Below are 18,828 nucleotides of genomic sequence, written 5' to 3'. Positions count from 1 at the left end.
ATTTAGATAACATAGGGTTGTTTTCTATATAGCAGATTTATTTTCCTAATTAGATTTTACCTAGGAACAATAAAGCAGTTTGAAATAAAGCAGTTGACCTGAGCATGTATTAGCTGATCTTTAGGAACAGGTTGCCAAAAAGCTTGCTTGCAGACTATTCTTCAGAATTATATGATAAAGTCATGTTGTGAAGCATTTTCAATAAATGATTTTCAAAAATTTCCAGATTTCATTTTTAAATCATGTTTGCTCTTAGGATAGTATTAAAATAGTTCCATTTCTTTAACGTTAACCAAATGTTAGCAAAGGTAACCAGAAGTACTAGAGAGTACTTCTCTCCTGAGCTTAAATCTTCACGATAGATAACCTCCAAATAGGCTATTTATCCACAAGTAGAAAATTTAGAGTTGGTAGAAGCATTCAGGGGTGAATTTCAGTTAGGAAAAAAATACCAATTTATTGTTACTTTAGCAATAAAACGTACTTTTAGAAAATAAATTTTATTTTAATCTTCTAGTGGGCATAGGGATATCCTTTTGGCTTCATAATTTTTGTTAGGGCTAATTATTTGACATTCTCATTTTATGATGTCTGACTCATGAGCAACTGACAGTTTTTCTATCAGCCCCCTTGGAACAGGGACTGTGGTTCTTTTCTGCTGTTGCTGCTGAGACATAATCTTTTTTCCTTTCTTTTCTTTTACTAACTGTTGTCTGCAGAAGACACAGATCTTCAGAGAAATTCTGAAAGCGTATATCACTACCCACTACAGTAATCTGAATTCTTGCCTAAGACCCTTCATCAGTGACCCCCTAAGGCTGCTTGTGTTTCTTTAAATTCTTCCCAGTCATCTCCTTCCTTTTTACTATCTTTGGATTCACCATTTTGGACTTTCCAAAGTCTAAAGTTGAGACGTAGAATAAGTTGTTTAATATAAACCTTGTTAATTATAGAGGGTAGGTGACAGTACTATAGTTTACCTGTATAATGGACCTGGAAACCAAATTGCTACTTATTTTACTCTTACTGAGAAAATACATTTAGAGTTCCCAAATTTGCAAGGGCAGTTGGAAGCAGAGTATGTTCATAAATTAAAGACTTTTTATAAATCGGAGGTCACAAACAGGTGGACTGTGGGCTAAATCAGGCCTACTATCATGGTAGAGGCCATATATTAAATTAGGACATTTCATATTCAAATTTGGATTTCTTATGTCTTGAAAAATTGGAAGATCTGGCAACATTAAGCCTGCTTTTCAGAATAAATGCGATCAGCTGGAGTTCAGTAGTGGCTGCTCCGTTTTTAGTTGGATTTGCAGCTTCTCTTCTTATTTTTCTTACACTCTACTCATTTATGTTACATGGTAGAATGCAACATAAATCGGTAGGAATTTGAGTTTGCAACCCCTGTTTTCAATAATAGTGATCATAAAATTTTGATTGTTAGTATGTACCGTGCAAGGAGCACTTAAATCTTTTTATTTTATTTTTAAGTATTAATTTTTAATGGATAGTACATTCACATGGTTCAGAATTTAAAGCACATAAAAGGGTATAAAGTTACCCCTTAAATACTATTTCTGTCTCTCATATTAATTACCCTGTTGTACAGTCACCCAGCAGACATTCCCAGAAGCAACTGGTGTAACTTTTTCTTATGAGTGAAATTTGTTTTTGTATATTCCTTTTTTGTTTTTTGTAAATAAGTGGTTGCCTACTATATCTACTGCAATGTGTTCCTTGCTTATTTTCACTTGAGTCATGAACTATCTTGGAAATAGTTCTATATCAATAAATAAAAATCTTCAAGTTGTTTTCCAAAGTGTATGTACCATTTCACATGCCCACTAGAATTGTATGAAGGTTCCAGTTTCTCCACATTCTCAACACTTATTACTGACTGTCCTTTTTATTATAATCATCCTAGTAAGCGTAAAGTGGTATCTCATTGTAGTTTTGATTTGCGTTTCCCTAATGGCTAATGATATTGAGCAGGCCATTTGTATATCTTCTTTGAAGAAATATCTATTCAAATTCTTTTGCACACTTTTTAATTGGGTTGTCTTTTTATTGTTGAATTGTAAGTGTTTTTTATATATTCTGGTTAATAGACTCTTATTAGATACATGATTTGCAACTATTTTTTTATCCATTCTGTGATTTTCCTTTTCACTTTCTTGATGATATCTTTTGAAACACAAAAGTTTTAATGAAATTGTTTATCCATTTTTTCTTTAATTGCTTTTGAGTTTAGTGTCATGTCTTAGAGAACATTGCCTAATCCAATGTCATGAAGATTTACACTTATATTTTCTTTTAAGAGGTTTACTGTTTGCATTTAAGTCTATGATCCATTTTGAGTTAATTTTTGTGTATGTTGTTTATTGTGGAGAGGGATGACTCATACTCTTCTTTTTTTTTTTATTCCTCCCAAATAGATGGGTAAATAGGATGCTATTAAAAGCTAAGATACAGATTATGTCATATAATATAGGTCATTTTATTATATATTTATATCATGTAATGATATTTTCCATCAACATTCCAAATAGCTATAATGTCCTTAACATCAAATGGCTGTGAAAGGACTGATCATTCTTATCTTATTTGAATCCTATTACTTATTCTTCTCAACCTCAAAGTTAATGTTAATTATAAGATTAACGAGCAAAATTAAATTAGATAGATTTTCTTATTTTAGTTAACCTACTGGTATTTCAACTGAGTCATCTGATATTTTTTTCTAGATTAAGGATTATAAATTTACTACAGAGCTATGCATCTAACTTTTGAGGTTTTGATCATTGGTGCCACTCACATTTTCCTAATCAGGCAAAGACTTTTCCTGTTTTATCTCTGGGAAAAATCATTAGAGAAGCTAAGTTATAATGGTATTAACTTCAAAAGAAAAATTCCTGGTTATTCATAAGATTTGTTTGATTTATTAGAAACTAGGGTGATTATAAATCTGAACTATTGAGAGCTGAATACTAAAGACTCAATTAAGAAAGTCAAGCTAGGTGGGGATGGGGAACTCTTGCCTCTTTTGAAAAGAAATATTGTAAATTTTGGCGCAAATGAAATAACATAAGCCTGAATTATTGTACAACTTGGAATTCAATAAACAATGTGGAAAGTGTCCTTGTTTATGTTATACTTATTCCTTGATGAATACAAATTAATTCCTGAATTCATTTCTTGATGATTGGAACCAGATGTACAGATAGAAAAAGTCACAGTCATTATCCTCTTCTCTAATGCAGAAGAAGCATCAATCTCAAGTTTTTTGGGGAAAATTTGACTTAGTTTAAAAATAATTCTTACTTGTGCCTCTGAAGAGTTATTTTTCCTTATTAGAGAAAAATAATGTGTAGGCCGGTGATGCTTATTATAATTAAGCCCTATCTTGTGTTACATTATATATTTTAATTATAGACTAAAATTAGAATAGGTAATACTGCAAACCTTGTTCAGTTGGAAGAAAGGCATGACAAAACATGGAATCTGTCCCTAATAAGCTTAGTAAAGGAAGTCAACGGGAAATGTGAATAACTGTAATACAAGGCAGAATGTGCTCATTGCTCTAAGGTACTGTGGAAAGACAAGGAAAGCAGAGATTAATGGGTTTTTTGGGGGGGTAGAAAGTATCAGAAAGGCTTCCTGGCAAATATTGCAGCATCTTTGACTGGGCTTTGAAAGGTAAAGAAATTAGGTAAGGAAATTAGGTAAGGCTTGTTGGCAGTGGATTGTTGCTGTGGCGGAAGTTAGATGATGAGAGGTAGAATGGCATACGGCATGGAAGGCAGGTAAGTGGGAGCAGACCCTCGGGGCCAAAGTGTAGGTTGTGTGAGGAATAGTTCTGTCGGAAGAACCAAGACATTGATGATCTTGGATGCTAAATGGAGGGTTTTGGAGTTGCTGCTATAGCTTTTTATTTTAAAACCTAAAAAAAAAAAATTTGAGCACCAGAGTAAGAGATAAGGGTTGTCGTTTAGGAAGCATACCTTAGCAGTAATATGTAGGATACATTAGAGGAGATAGAGGTTAAATGGGGGTGGCCAGTAAGGAGGTTATTAAAATATTCTGTGCTAGTGTTGATGAAGGCTTGAACAGAGGCAGTGGTGATAGAGTTGAAAAAAGTGAATAGTTCTCCATAGCTGAGAGGAATGGATACCCTGTAAGAGGTAAAGAATTCAGAAGGAAGAGTAAGTGAGGGGATATGTGTGGAGAGATGAAAGCTTTGAATTTGTAGAGTTTGAAGTTCTGACATGTCTTTGGGGCAAGTGGAACGGTTGTTTTAGAGCTTAGAGGTAAAGGCTGAAATATTAGTGTGGCAGTCAGTTACAGAAAGGTGAAAGGTGAAGCTATGGGGGAAGTCGAGATCCCCAAAGGAGAGGTGGCTGATAGAAACTAAAGAAACAAATGCCTTCATTTAAACTTTTCCTCTGTACTGACCCAGTGACACATCTAACCAAAAAGTTGCTTTTTTGTGTAATAAATCCCACTTGATTACCTATTGTTAGTACATGTCCCTACAAATAGAATGAAGGAAATAATTCTTCATTTTTGAATTCTTAATTTGGCAACAAACAAAAAAAAAGGGTACCTACTCCCATGAACAACACAATAAATAAATGATTGCTTATTGCATTACAAAGTAATTTCTAGTAGCAGTCACCAACAGATAGTGTTTATATAGTGCCAGACTCTGTTCTAAGCACTTTATTTATAGTCACTTAGTTTACACCTATATTGCATTCAAGGCAAAGATAGCTAATGCTTCATTATAATAGTGAAGAGTTTGTTTCAAAAGCATTCTTAAAAACATGCAAAAACAACATTTTTAGGGGATACCTTTTAGTATGAATGTGAAAAACATGGTATATTTAACCATGTACTTCCTTAAAACAATTGAAATACATTTTTGTCTCCTCTTCTGTGGTTTAAAATGCCTCAACAGGTTGAAAGAATTTAGATAATTTGTTTTACAGAGAGATAAGGGTCTGACATTTAACACAACCCCAGGTGCATGTGGTTTCTTAAAAAATGTCAAAAAGGTCACATGATCTTAGTGTACAAAGTCAGAAAAACAAGATCTTTTTGAGTGTCTTAACTGAAATGGAACATAAATAAAAATTCCCAATATAAAAAGCAAGAAATTACTTAACTCTAATAAGACTGTTTTTGTTTTTTTGGTCCATTTTTTGTAATGATGAAATTTAAAACATCTTGTTTTAAAGTTATTCAATCTGAAAAGTTAAATATGTTATTTCCACCTGACTTTGTAAAGTGAAGTGTAGCACTAGGAATAATTCAGTGTTTTAATAAGTATGTTTTTAAAAACATTTTCTATATTATGGTTTTGTTTCAAATGCTAATAGATTGATTTCAGCATAATAGAAATCATTATTTTCTTTATGAAGCTAATTCATCCACTTTCAATAATAATCTTTATTAGAACTACCCAAATTGGGAAATTGTACAGCGATGTGTAGTATATCTCCTTTTAGAAAAGGAAACATTCATATATACAGTAATTCCATACTTAATATTTTATTATATGGGGTGAATATAATGAAGACTTCTCTTAGTTCTTGATGTTTTATCCATTTTGAATATTGATGGTTAAGAAGATTGAACTAATGAGACCTAGCTATTGATCTTATTTAGGGTTGCTTATTTATCATAAATAACTCCATATTTATTTTTTGATGGAAAGAATGTGGTTAAAAACCACGTTATAGCAAAGGAATTATTTAACTTTTCTCCATAAGCTTATTTTGTTTTAAACCATAAGTTATTATACCTGTTTCTTTAACATCATTATTGTTTTAAAAATTGTTTTATAAACAGGAAATGAATAATCTCCATGTCCCAAAAGGAAAAATAAGTATTCTGAAGATCTATAAGTTTTATAAACAAGGAAATGGTGACACAGCTGACTTGATGGGGCCACAAATTCAATGTTAAAGAGGACAAAAGCGTCCCTAGCTCCTCATCCTATACCCCAACTGTGCCTTTTACCACAACTGAAGGGCTAGAGTCACATCCTGTATAACTCAATGGGAGTTGTATTTACTGAATTATTTCCTTGGGGGTAGATATTTGTCATAGTTTAATATATACCCCAGGAAAGTGTAATTTTATCAAATATATTCTTGAAGATTTGATAGTCTGTAATTATAATATATTAATTTACTTTTTTGCACAATAATTACAACTATAATAACGGAAATTAAGAAGGTACCTATAATTCCACCACCTTATCAAATAAGCTTTCCTCCCATTCCCTCCCAGTCCTCACCCGAGAACCACATTTGAGATATGTGAAATTTTTATTTACATTTTCTGGGGAGTTTATTAGAGTTGAACTCTGTTCATTTGAAGGTATACTTGTTGTTTTGTTTTTGTTTTTTAAATTAAAAAAAAAATTTTTTTTATTGGGGAATATTGGGAACTGTTTTTTCAGGGCCCATCAGCTCCAAGAAAGTATACTTTTGAAGCCCAGGTCAGCTCCTGGCTACTTCCAAAGAGTATTCCAAGAGAACGTACTTACCAAGTACAGAAGAAGGAGGAGTGCCTTCGGAGGTTGGCTGTCTCACTGGCCATCTGTAGGTTCCTCTGATACAGAACCATCCTAGATGTCACTGACTAAACAGGATATTTAGATGCAATATAATGTCTTACCTAAACTGTGGAAGACATGCTTCAGGATTTTTTTGGACTAGGTTTAAATTAGACTTTCTAAGTCTTGTAAACGACTGAGACTTGTTCCCAGTTGTATTCTGATTGGGAAGAAAATGGCACAAAAAGAGTAGGATGCCACTTGAACACAAGCTTTTATCTTGCTGAAATGTATTCCCCATTGATTACTGATTACTCCCTGTTGATTAGCATCGGTTGGATTTACTGTTTAAATAAATAATTAAATATTGATTGACCATAAATCTTCATATTCACATTTCATTTCTATTGAGAAAGTAAATTCCTGAAACATTCACTCATTCGTTCTCAGAAAGTCAACTGCTAATAATGGTCTGACTTAGGAGACCTAGACAACTTTTAAAGGCTTGGTTTTATATATACAGGTGGGTTAATATTTCATAGATTAATTGTATAACCTGATTCACTTCCCTAATGAAGAGGTAACTGGGTCATATAGTGGAGTACAAATATTTAATGCTTTCAATAGTTATGATATTCATTTTTTGAAAAACTAGGATCACGTAAAGTATAGCCTTCCAGAAGATGTTAGGTAATCTAGAAAGTAATTGAGTTAAGAAATACCATCTCTTAAGTTCCTATTCTAGGAAATTGAAAACAGTCTAACATTTAATATAGTTTTTTGTGTGATAAGTAAATCAAACTCATACCTTTCCCCTGGAAGTGGAGTCAACTTTGTCCTGGTTATAGGACATTTAATCCCTTTTTAGCCTAGCTTTCAGGCCAAAGCCACACTTGATTGATAGAAAAACTTTCCCTAATCTGATACTTATTTTGCCATTTATGAATTCATAGATGGGAGAGATAGATTATTTGGGGGTTGGATGATTTCTATTCATTAGACTACTGCTTCAACAGTGGATGAAGGAAAGTACTGCGGCCTGTAGCAACATCAGGAATGGGAAATAATCTATAAGATGAGTATAATGTCTATATTTGTGTGGAAAATTTAAGTCAGTTTATGCCTCGAGTCAGTTTAAATACTGATGGCTGTTGATGGAAAAGGATACCTCCTTATATACCTCCTTATATCTTAAAATAATGTAGTGTGTCTATTTCATGTATTTCAATGATACAATTCTTAAAAACTCCATCTTTCTCAGCAAGATCAAAATTAGTTAAAAAATAGTTTTCCAGTTGTCAAGGTAGATTTTCAATGGTAATATTAACCCAGTCTGTACTTCAGTATAAGGCTATCTATAATCCAGTTTAAAAAGGTTTTTCAATTAAGAGGAAACAAAATGACACCCCAAATTATTTTTTTGATCCTCTTAACATTCTCCCTTTTTGTAAGGCATAATAATTAGTTTATCAGGTTTTTCTTTTCTTTCTTTCTTTTTTTTTTTTTTACAGGAACACCAGTGTATTCAGTCGCGTGGGGCCCTGATTCAGAAAAGGTTCTTTACACAGCAGGCAAGCAGCTGATCATTAAACCTCTTCAACCAAATGCTAAAGTTTTACAGGTACTTCTCAGGCATTTGTTAATTGTTGTAAGGATCTGCCAGGCTGCTAAGTCAGAGGTCACTTTCTTAGGAGTCCCTTTCTTCTGGGTGGTCTTTTTAAAGTCTCAGGCTTTTAAGTGTGTGATTTTATCAGCCTTTATTATAGAACAGGGAATATCAGCTTATGTTTCCAAGAAGGTTCACTTCCTTCTTATTCCAACTCACATTATGCCAGTAAATCATAAATGTGTTTTGAGTTACTAAATTGTCACATGATTTGGCATGATAAGCATCTTTAAATTTAGCAGAATCAGCCTCAAATGTATAGATTTGAGACAAAACAGGATGAAATCATTAAACTTTAAGAGCTTGTTTAGACTATGGTTTTTTTTGTTATCATCACTATCATCTTCCTCCTCCTCATCTGTTCAAATACACTTCGAGTCTTCTCTAAGACTGGCATTCTTTTAGTATTTGTAGAGTGGAGGGGGAGTCAATGTAATGTTTAGAACAAATTAGGTGTATATAATTTTATCAATTATATGGAAGCAAAACAGTGGTGGCAGTGAAAACAGGTCAGAGTAGGACAAATTAATGGAAAACCTTTAAGCCTTGGGTTCAAGTGCAAGTTTTGTGCCTCAGCTCTTGCCTCTCTTAGGTGTGATGCTAATACCTGCTTCATAGGATTGTTGTGAGGACTAAGTGAGTTAATTACAAAGTACACAGGACAGTGCATACAGTGAGCACAGTGAGTACATACAATAAGTTTTCAATCTAGAGTAGTTATTTATATTATTATGCATTATTATGTCGTCTCTACCTTTTAGTCAGCCCCTAATAAATTAGAGCCAAGGAGGCCAGAAAAAAGATGTAGAATGACTAGCTCCTGGTGAAGGGATTTGGTGCTGGAGTTTGGCTACAGCAGGTATAGAGATGTTTTAAGAAGAAGTAGCATCAGATTTAACAGTTGAAAAGATACAGATTTGGGGGAGTAAGGAGATAGAAATGATTTTGAGCTTTCATATTAGTAACGTCTATGTAGATTATGCTATATATATTTCATATAGTCAACATGTATTTACATTTTACTACATGCAGAACAGTCTGCTAGGAACAGTGGGACAAATAAGAAATAGAAGATACATGTCCTTGCTCTTAGGTAACTAAGGTAAAGAATTTGGACAAAGGGAAGAAGCTGGAAAAGAAGACCAGTTCTGACTGCCTTTAGTCCAAGTTCTTCCATACCACTTACACTTTGAAACTCTGCTAAGAAATTATATAGCAAAAACAGGCAAGATGAATCTTTTTGTTTATAGGTATATGACTTGTTTAGATGCCTGTAATCAGGCTTATATAAGTGAAACTCAGGAAGATGCTTATATCAATACATTGATAAATTAAATTAGAATTAAGTGGTTTGTTAGAACCTTTGGGCCAGGAGGTAGTAGAGGGAAGAAAAAATATCTGGTACCAAAATTCAGCTAGAGTGGAGGAGGAGTTAAAGTAGTAATTTGGTGGAAATTTTCCAATCCTTTTGAAAAATTAAAGCTGCAGCAGTTCTCATTGGTCATAAATATATACTCAAATTTGGATTGTCTACCAATAAAAGAATGCTTAACTAACTCCTCCTTGTAGAATGCTGTTCAAAGGTATATCTATATCTCATTTCCCTTAAGTGCTCTAGGGAGTCTTCTAGAGACCCAGAACTTGGTTTTATAGTGAAGAGAATTTTGTTTTCATTTACTGAAAATATGGTACATATCTACTACATACCAGGCCCTGTGCTAGGTGTGAGATAGTGAAGCAGCACATAGTTCCTGGTGTCAAGGAGCTTGTTGTTCAAAGGAATTTCACAGAGTGACTAGTACATTGAGAAATAATTGAAAACTGTGCATTATGTGTGAATACATGTAGTATATAAATTGATGTCCTAAAACACAGTACACTTGATACTTGAACAACATGGGAGTTAGGGACGCCAACCTTTACACAATCAAAAATCCAAGTATAACTTTTGACTCCCCCAAAACTTAACTGCAAATAGCCTAATGTGGACAGGAAGCCTTACCGATGACATAAACAGTTGATTAATACATATTTTGTATGTTACATGTATTATATACTTACTGCATTTTTACAATAAAGTAAGCTAGAGAAAAGAAAATGGTATTAAGGAAATCATAAGGAAAATACATTTACAGTATTTATGACAAAAATCTGCATGTACATGGACCTATGTGGTTCAAACCCATGTTGTTCAATGGTCAACTGTATAAGGAAAATTTAAATCAAATCAAATATTGTTCCTAACTTTTGAATATGCAAAATTAATTTTTGTCGTTTTAAAATTAAACTCTTAAGGATCTCTGTGTGTATATCTACCTATATATGTATGCCTATATGTTGTTAGTTTTGTCCTTGTAGTTTATTTAGGACATTGGGTTAATTTGGCAGTAAATTGTGAGAATTATTGCATTTTAACATATATTATCAAAACATTTGTTTTTAAGAGTGTATATTTTTATATATCTTCAATAAAACAAGCTATGAATTATTCTTAGAGCTTATTTGACCATAATTTAATATTTTGTTCTGTATATATTATGAATAATAGATTGGGAAGGGTCTGTAGAGAGAGCCCTTAAAATTGGTCACTCTTTGATATGAAGTTATTGGCTCAGATGTTAAAATGTACCTTATAGTGTTCAAGGAAAATTAGTTCTTTTTCAGTTATATTATTCTACCTAAACATGGTGAAAGACAGCTTTTAATTACATGTGTAGTAATAGCTAATGGACATATGAATAATATTTAAGAGCAAGAAGACATCCATGTTTACTTTCTAGATTGTCAATTTCTGGGTCACTTATACATATATATATGCATTCTATATATGTATAGACTACAGAGTATATAGATATCTGTGGAATACTCATATATCCTTTTGTTATAGGGGTAATGCAGCAGAAGCTTCTCAGGGTAGTTCAGTGATTACCCCGGAGACATGAGGGTAAAGAGAATGACGCATAGGAGAATATGCAGAAGAGAATGAAGAAAGTACTAAAGAAGATGTTCATGTAGTAGAAGATTTTCTTAAAAAAAGAAGAGAGTAAACAAGAATGAAGGCAGTATCAGTAATGGGATCAACTGTACAGAGGAGAACAAGATTTGGATTTAACTAAGCTTTGGAATACATAACGTTTTCTGTTCCAGTGTTCACACAAATGTCAAGTTTGGAATAGTTCAACAGCAAGTGATTTTCCATCTGGAGATCAGGCAACTGAGGAAATTTATAAGAACATAAGCTATATAGTGGATGTCATAGTGCTAGGTGCTTTCATCAGTATAAATTAGAAATGAAACAAGCAAATGAGCTTAATGCATAATGGCTATGAAAGGAAGATGGGAATCTCCAAGGAGAGGACAAGAGAATCATTAGAAAGGGCAAAATGTCTTCTATAAAATTTTTTTTCAGTACTCTTAAAGTTATAATTAATATCTTATTTTTTTCTCATAGTGGAAAGCTCATGACGGCATTATTTTAAAAGTAGATTGGAACTCAGTCAATGATTTAATTTTATCTGCTGGTGAAGACTGTAAATATAAGGTATGTGATGTTTGAACTTATCACCTAGTTAAAAGAATCAAATATAGGTGAAAAGTATTTAGCATCTGAGAATATTCTTTTAGTTCTTCACTTTAGCCATGTCATTTAACGCTAGTAAGTTAGCAAATTGTTATTTTATAAATTTAAGTGGTGTTTTAGTGTGTTGACTTTCTTATTGGTCTATCTCACTGACCTACAGAATTTGACTTAATAAGTAGCAACATAAATACAACTCCTAGTTTTAGTGACTCAATTTAAATCAATTCAGATTTTTAAAAATCAACCTTATTGGTTTATTAAACATTGATCAGCTTCAGACCAAAAGAATTTTGGGGGAAGAATGAGATTTAATGTAACTATAGTTAGAGGAAATTTAATTGAAGCAAATACTTTTAGGGAAAGTTGATAGAGCACTTAACTGGACAGAAAGAATTTAAGCAAAAAACTGATCATCTCAAAACTTTATTTTTAAGTTTAAAAGGACTTAAGATGGGTAAGTTTTATGATTAATCAAAGACTTAGTAAATTCTGAAAATTATCACGATGTTATATTTTTTCAAGATGGTTAGGTTTCAAGGAATACAGCTTCCCCATCCCTTGTGTGATAGTAAAAACATTTAATTGCTAATATTGTAAAGTGATGATTTCTAGATCTTTACTTGAACTTTATTGGAGTATGAATTTGTTTGTAATAATGTGGTAATGGTTATAAAAGATTTTTTAAAATTTGCTTTTGTAGGTATGGGATAGTTACGGCCGCCCTCTGTACAATTCACAACCTCACGAACATCCTATTACCTCAGTTGCCTGGGCTCCAGATGGAGAATTATTTGCTGTTGGATCGTTTCATACTTTACGCTTGTGTGATAAAACTGGGGTAAGTTATAGTGGTGAGCAATCACAGATGTGCTGTCATAAATGTGGTAATGTACAACACACCTGGTTCTCAATCTTTAAAAAACATTTTCAATGAATACATTGGACTGAATCTTTCTCGTTTGTCTTCTTAATATAGTGGTTCAATCAATTCCAGATTTATGGAGCCAAGCTCTTTAAATTTGAAGAATAGGTGTGTTCTCTACTATTTGTCTTTCTGGAAATACTTATTTTAAGCATAATTGTAAAAAATGGTGAAGGAGTTAAAGTATTAAAATTCATGCCCAATCAATATGGAGAGTTAGTTTTAAACTTTTTTTTCACTGTCCATATGTTGCATACAAAAATTTGGGTTGCATATTTTTGATAAAGAATTGATAGTAAATTTTAAGAATGGTCATTTTAAAACCAAAGGACGTTGGTTTTTGTCAAAAATTCGTGTTTGAGTGAGACTTTTTCCTCACAAGAGAATATGCCTTTCTTCACACAAACTTGGTTTAGAACTTAGGCAAACAGCCAAGCTCAATAGTATTTACCCATTGTACTTGGAAAATCAGTTGTTTCATCAAAGTGCTCCAGAAGCAGCAGCATTAGATGCGTGGGGCTATTCCATACTACTCTTGAGGAAGTCACAAAATTGTTCTGTGGCTTATTTTACTCAATTCCAAAATAAGACAGTTCACGTAGAATTTTTAGAGCTTTATAAATGACCTGTTAACTTTTCTGGTTCCTTGTTTTCTATGATGTAGAATATAAAGTCCTCTGCCTGGCTTTAAAGTTCTCTGAAACCGGGTGCCATAAAAATCCATTCAGTGCTCCGCTCACAACTCCCTAATTTGTATCTGTACTCAGATCAGATTGAACACTGGTTCATGTATCTTCTCAGCCCCAACTAATGTTCTTAGTCATCTTTTTTCATGAAATGCTCTCAGCTCAGTCTAATACTTACTGAGTTCTACCCATTCTTTAAGGCCCAGCTCATGTTCAACTTCCTTTCATGATACCTTTCATAGATAATCTAAAGTTTATCTATTTTTATAACTTCCTCTCACCTCCATCTCTCCTAGTTATAACATCAGGACATTAGATCAGATGATCTCATTTCCATCTGATTTTCTATCAATGATTCTAAGTCTGTAAAATACGTACTCTCATTTTCACAATGCCTTGTGCTCTTATATTGTCCATTTTAGTTTCATGTATATTATTTTTGCCTCCCTGGATAGTTTATAAGATTCCATAGCTTAATGATTATCTGTACAACACAGTAGATACTCAGCAATTCATTGATAAGTGAATTTAAGCATAATAATTTTAATTTGCCAATTTGATGGAAATATTTAAAAATTTTAAAAGCTTGAGGCATTGAATTCATCTGAATAAGTGAATTAAAGGTTTACTTTATTAAGCACTGAACCTATTTTTAAAATGTTAACTAATCTGGAAAAGTAAACTTTCTCAAAGGCTTTTCCTTTTACTTTGTTCAACTGAATAGATGAATATATTATAATAATTTTTTAAGGACTTGAGACTAACGTTTTAAATAGATTTTCTTTTATTCAATAGACATTAAATATTAATATATACTACTCATCAGAGTATTTTAGTAACTGGGGATGGAAAGCTGTTAAGATTTTAATTCAAGTTGTTGACAGTCCAGGGGAGAATTTAACTTTAAGACTTAAAGTACAGTGCAATAAGTGCTATACAGAAGGTTTGTTTTGTGCAAGTGCTGTGAAGGTGTGGCAGAGCCTAACTCTGCTTGTGGGACATTGATTGGAGGGAAGAGGCTTGAAGAATTAGCAGTTCTCCAGAGAGACAAGTCGTGGGAAGAGAGGTGCATGCTAAAGGAAACTCTTGTCATCAAAGTATAAAATATGCTGCTTTTGTGCAACATCAGTACGATTTAATAGGATAAGTGCCAGGAAAGAATACAGAGAAGACATTCTCAGACCGGATCTTGTTTACCATGTAAGAGAGTTTAGAACTTAATCTTTTTAAATCTATTTTTTGTGGAGCCCCCTCACCCCCTTAGGTGTTGCTGTGGGGTGGAAAACAGGTGAGAGGGTTAAACTCCTGGTCCTTCTTGCCACCTGCAACCAGAGAAGCTACACATTAATCAGGTTTACTACTAGCATCCAATATAAGATTTTCTTTGAACAGCTGAAACAATGAAGTTGGAAAACCAGTATGTTAATCAGTAGAGAACCACGGATGGTGGGTGCTAACATGGTAATATTCGCATATTGGAAATATTGCTTCCATCACCATATATTCGATCCCCCTTACCCTCATCTCCCACCCCCCAACCCCCACCCCCCTTACCCTCTGGCAACCACCAAACCATTGTCTGTGTCTATGAGTTTCTGTTTCTCATTTGTTTATCTTGTTCTTTTGTTGCTTTTGGTTTATATACCACATATCAATGAAATCACATGGTTCTCTGCTTTTTCTGTCTGACTTATTTCGCTCAGCATTACATTCTCAAGATCCATCCATGTTGTCACAAATGTTCCTATATCATCTTTTCTTACCGCCGAATAGTATTCCATTGTGTATATATACCACAACTTCTTCATCCATTCATCTATCGAAGGACATTTTGGTTGTTTCCATGTCTTGGCCACCGTAAACAAAGCTGCAATGAACATTGGAGCACACGTGTCTTTATCTCTAAATGTTTTCAGATTTTTTGGGTAGATACCCAGGAGAGGGATTGCTGGGTCATATGGCAATTCTATTCGTAATTTTTTGAGGAACCTCCACACCGCCTTCCATAACAGCTGCACCAGTCTGCATTCCCACCAACAGTGTATAGGGTTCCTTTTTCTCCACAGCCTCTCCAACATTTGTTACTATTTGTCTTGTTGATGATTGCCATTCTGACTGGGGTGAGGTGATATCTCATTGTGGTTTTTATTTGCATTTCTTTGATGATTAGTGATGTTGAGCATTTTTTCATATGTCTATTTGCCATTTGTATGTCCTCTTTGGAGAAATGTCTCTTCAAGTCCTCTGCCCATTTTTCAATTGGGTTGTTTGTTTTTTTGTTGTTGAGTTGCATGAGTTCCTTGTATATTCTGGATACTAGCCCCTTATCGGAGGCACTGTTTGCAAAAATCTTCTCCCATTCAGTTGGTGGCCTCTTTATTTTGTCAATGGTTTCTTTTGCTGTGCAGAAGCTTTTAAGTTTCATATAGTCCCCTTCGTTTATTTTAGCTTTTACTTCCATTGCCTTTGGAGTCAAATTCATAAAATGCTCTTTGAACCCAAGATCCATAAGTTCAGTACCTATGTTTTCTTCTGACTCTGGGTGATGAACACACAATGGGATTTATAGATGATGTAATACAGAATTGTACACCTGAAATCTATGTAATTTTACTAACAATTGTCACCTCAATAAATTTAATAAAAATAAAAAAAAAAGGAAATATTGCTTGGATATCAAAGGAACAGTGATGCAGGCACCAAGTCGGGCCTGCTCTCAGGTAAAAGATTATAAAAAAATGGAAATTCAGTCAATACGGTGCCCTTCTTTCAACCATTGACCCCCCTCAAGTTTCTACCTGCTTTTTGTTTTAACAGCTTTATTGAGATGTAATTCATATACTAGACATTTATCCATTTAAAGTGTACAGTTTACTACACTCTATTTTAGCACATTTTCCTCCCCTCTATAAGGAATCTCATACTCACTAACAGTTAATCCCTATTTCTCCCAACATCATCCCTAGCCCCTGGCAACCACTAGTCTACTTTCTTTCTCTGTGGATTTGTCTATTCTAGATAATATGTAATATCTATTACATATTCTGTAATAGATACAGAATATGTATCTATTCTGATACATATTAGGCCAGTGTGTATCAATGGAATAACATATTATGGTATGTGGCTTTTTGCGATGGGCTTCTTTCACTTAGCCTAATATTTTAAAGGTTCATCCATGTTGTAGCATATATCAGTGCATCATTTCTTTTTATGAACAAATAATATTCCATGATATAAATATGACACGTTTTGTTTATCCATTGATCAATTGATAGACATTTGGGTTGTTTCAATTGTTTTATTATGGATAATGCTGCTCTGAATGGGTATAATTCTTTGTGTGGACGTACTTGTGTGTTTTCATTTCTCTTGAGTATATACTTAGGAGTGGAATTACTGGGTTAAATAGTAACTCTATTTTTAGAGAATGTTTAACTCTATGTTTTTGAGGAATGGCCAAACTGTTTTCCAGAGTGGCTGTCTGCCTGCTTTTGATTGCTCTCCAGTTTTCAAGTAGTTGTTGTTGTTTTTTTGTATTTTGTCTGGAGTGTATAGGTGTTATCTGTGAGAAGACGGGCCTGGTAGCAGCTGTTCTGCTATTGTCATTCCTTACATATCAACATTTTATTTAAAATAATTGATCACGAGTTTTAAAAATCAGCTCTGCACAGTTGAGAGCTGTGCTAACTACTGCAGCGATTCTCAAAGTGAAGTGGAGAGGGAGAGCTACCTGTTTGAGATGCACTGTTCAAGGAATTATCACGGAAAATAGCCAGATGACATCGATAGTCAGTTCACAAAACAAAGGCAAATGGCCAATATAAACATGAAAGGATGTCCTATTTATCTATTTAACTAATAGATAAATATAAAATAAAGAATTCTATTAGGTATTTTACCCAATAGATTGAAAAGCTTAACAATGAGTTAAAAACCTTGAGTTCACTTAAGTAGGAGGAAATGAGCACCCTCATTTTACACTGTTGTTGGGAATATGGATTGATTCAATCTTTTTGAAGGGTAGTTTGATAATACATATCCCAAGTGTAAGGTATTCCTTGACCTAGGGATCCCACTTCTAGGAATTTGCTCTAAAGAGATTATTGTACAAGTATACAAAGATGTATGTGTAATGATTTTATCATAGTATTATAATAGTAAAATTTAGAAATAAATTAGATGTCCCCAACTAGGAGACTAATTAGGTTATTATTCTGTTACCTAAAATGGACTACCCTCTCAACTCATTGAAAATGGGAAAGAGAGGTTATGTTGAGTAACATGGAAAAGTATCCATAATTTATTAGTAAAAAGACCAGGTTTCAGGAGAGCATTTTATCCTATGATCGCACTTAAGTAAAGCAGTATACCCATATCTCTAACTATATGGCTTGAAGTATACCCATTGTTGCTGGATACGTTTGGGTCCTCTTCCTTTTATGATTTTGTATAGTGTGAACCTTTCTTAATGAAAGGTATCAATTATAGAGATGCAATAAATATCTTTTAAAAATTCTTCAATAAAAATAAGCAAAAGAGGAGTGATGTTGCAGAAAATGGTGGAGTAGGAGCTCCAAGGATTGGACCTTCCACTCAAGCAACCATTAAACTGGCAAAAAATGTCAGATTCAACTTTTTCAGAGTTCTGGAATCTAATTTAAAACTTACAGCAACCAGGGGAAATGCTTAATGAAGAAAGACGCTGCTAAATTTTGGTAAGAAAACACTGTAGCATTTTTTGCTTACCTGCTTACCATCCCTCATTCCCAGCTTGACAGTGGCCATGGGGGTCGTACCCTGTGTTCTGGTGCAGGTTGCTGGTGCCAGAGGGGACAATATGGACCATGTTCTCAAAAAATTGTTGTACATTTTGACCTGTTGGTGGTTCCTGAGGACTGACACAGAGGCTTGTTTTTGTTTGCCTCCTTTGTAAATCTCTCAGAGCTGGGGTGGCTTCCCAGGTGACATCTGTTAAAACTATGTAAAGACTTACTACCCAAGCCACCTGGGGCAAGGGATGGTGGATGGGGCGAGCAGCACACAGACCAAAAAGCCTAGGAAGGAGAAAGATACATGGGAGAGCAGAGGTCTAGGGGGCTCTCACATATACTGAGGCATCCAGAGTGCAACACACATGCCCAGGGCCAGACACAGGCTCAGAAAAGACATGAAAGGACGCTAAGCTCATGTCAACGGTGATCTTTGGGCAGAGCTTTGGATCACAGGCAGGAGGTAAAGGCTAAGGCGGTGTCATAGGGCCTGGCTAAGTGTTAATGAGTGCCCCAGCTCAGAGCCAACTGGCAGAGTGGGAGAGTATTCTTTTTCTTTCTTTTTGGCTCTGTCACATCATAAGCTGACCTCTGACTTAACAGAACGGAGACTTCAGTGACCACACATAAAAGGAAT

At 34.1% G+C, this 18,828-nt stretch overlaps 1 protein-coding gene across 3 annotated transcripts in view; it reads left to right on the top strand.

The window, feature by feature from the left end:
- Positions 1–18,828, top strand: part of IFT80 (intraflagellar transport 80) — a 106,883-nt gene that overhangs the window by 26,356 nt on the left and 61,699 nt on the right. For all 3 annotated transcript variants that reach the window (XM_074327086.1, XM_019732028.2, XM_074327094.1), the window contains 3 exons: positions 8,077–8,186; positions 11,683–11,772; positions 12,512–12,649. In XM_074327086.1, coding sequence (XP_074183187.1) covers positions 8,077–8,186; positions 11,683–11,772; positions 12,512–12,649 — 338 coding nt within the window. The remainder of the gene's footprint in view (positions 1–8,076; positions 8,187–11,682; positions 11,773–12,511; positions 12,650–18,828) is intronic.

The sequence above is a fragment of the Rhinolophus sinicus genome, linkage group LG01 (assembly GCF_036562045.2).
Source record: "Rhinolophus sinicus isolate RSC01 linkage group LG01, ASM3656204v1, whole genome shotgun sequence".
NCBI classification, from domain to species: domain Eukaryota; kingdom Metazoa; phylum Chordata; class Mammalia; order Chiroptera; family Rhinolophidae; genus Rhinolophus; species Rhinolophus sinicus.
The sequence above is the reverse complement of the archived record's forward strand: the minus strand, read 5'-3'. Positions and strand labels throughout refer to the sequence as shown.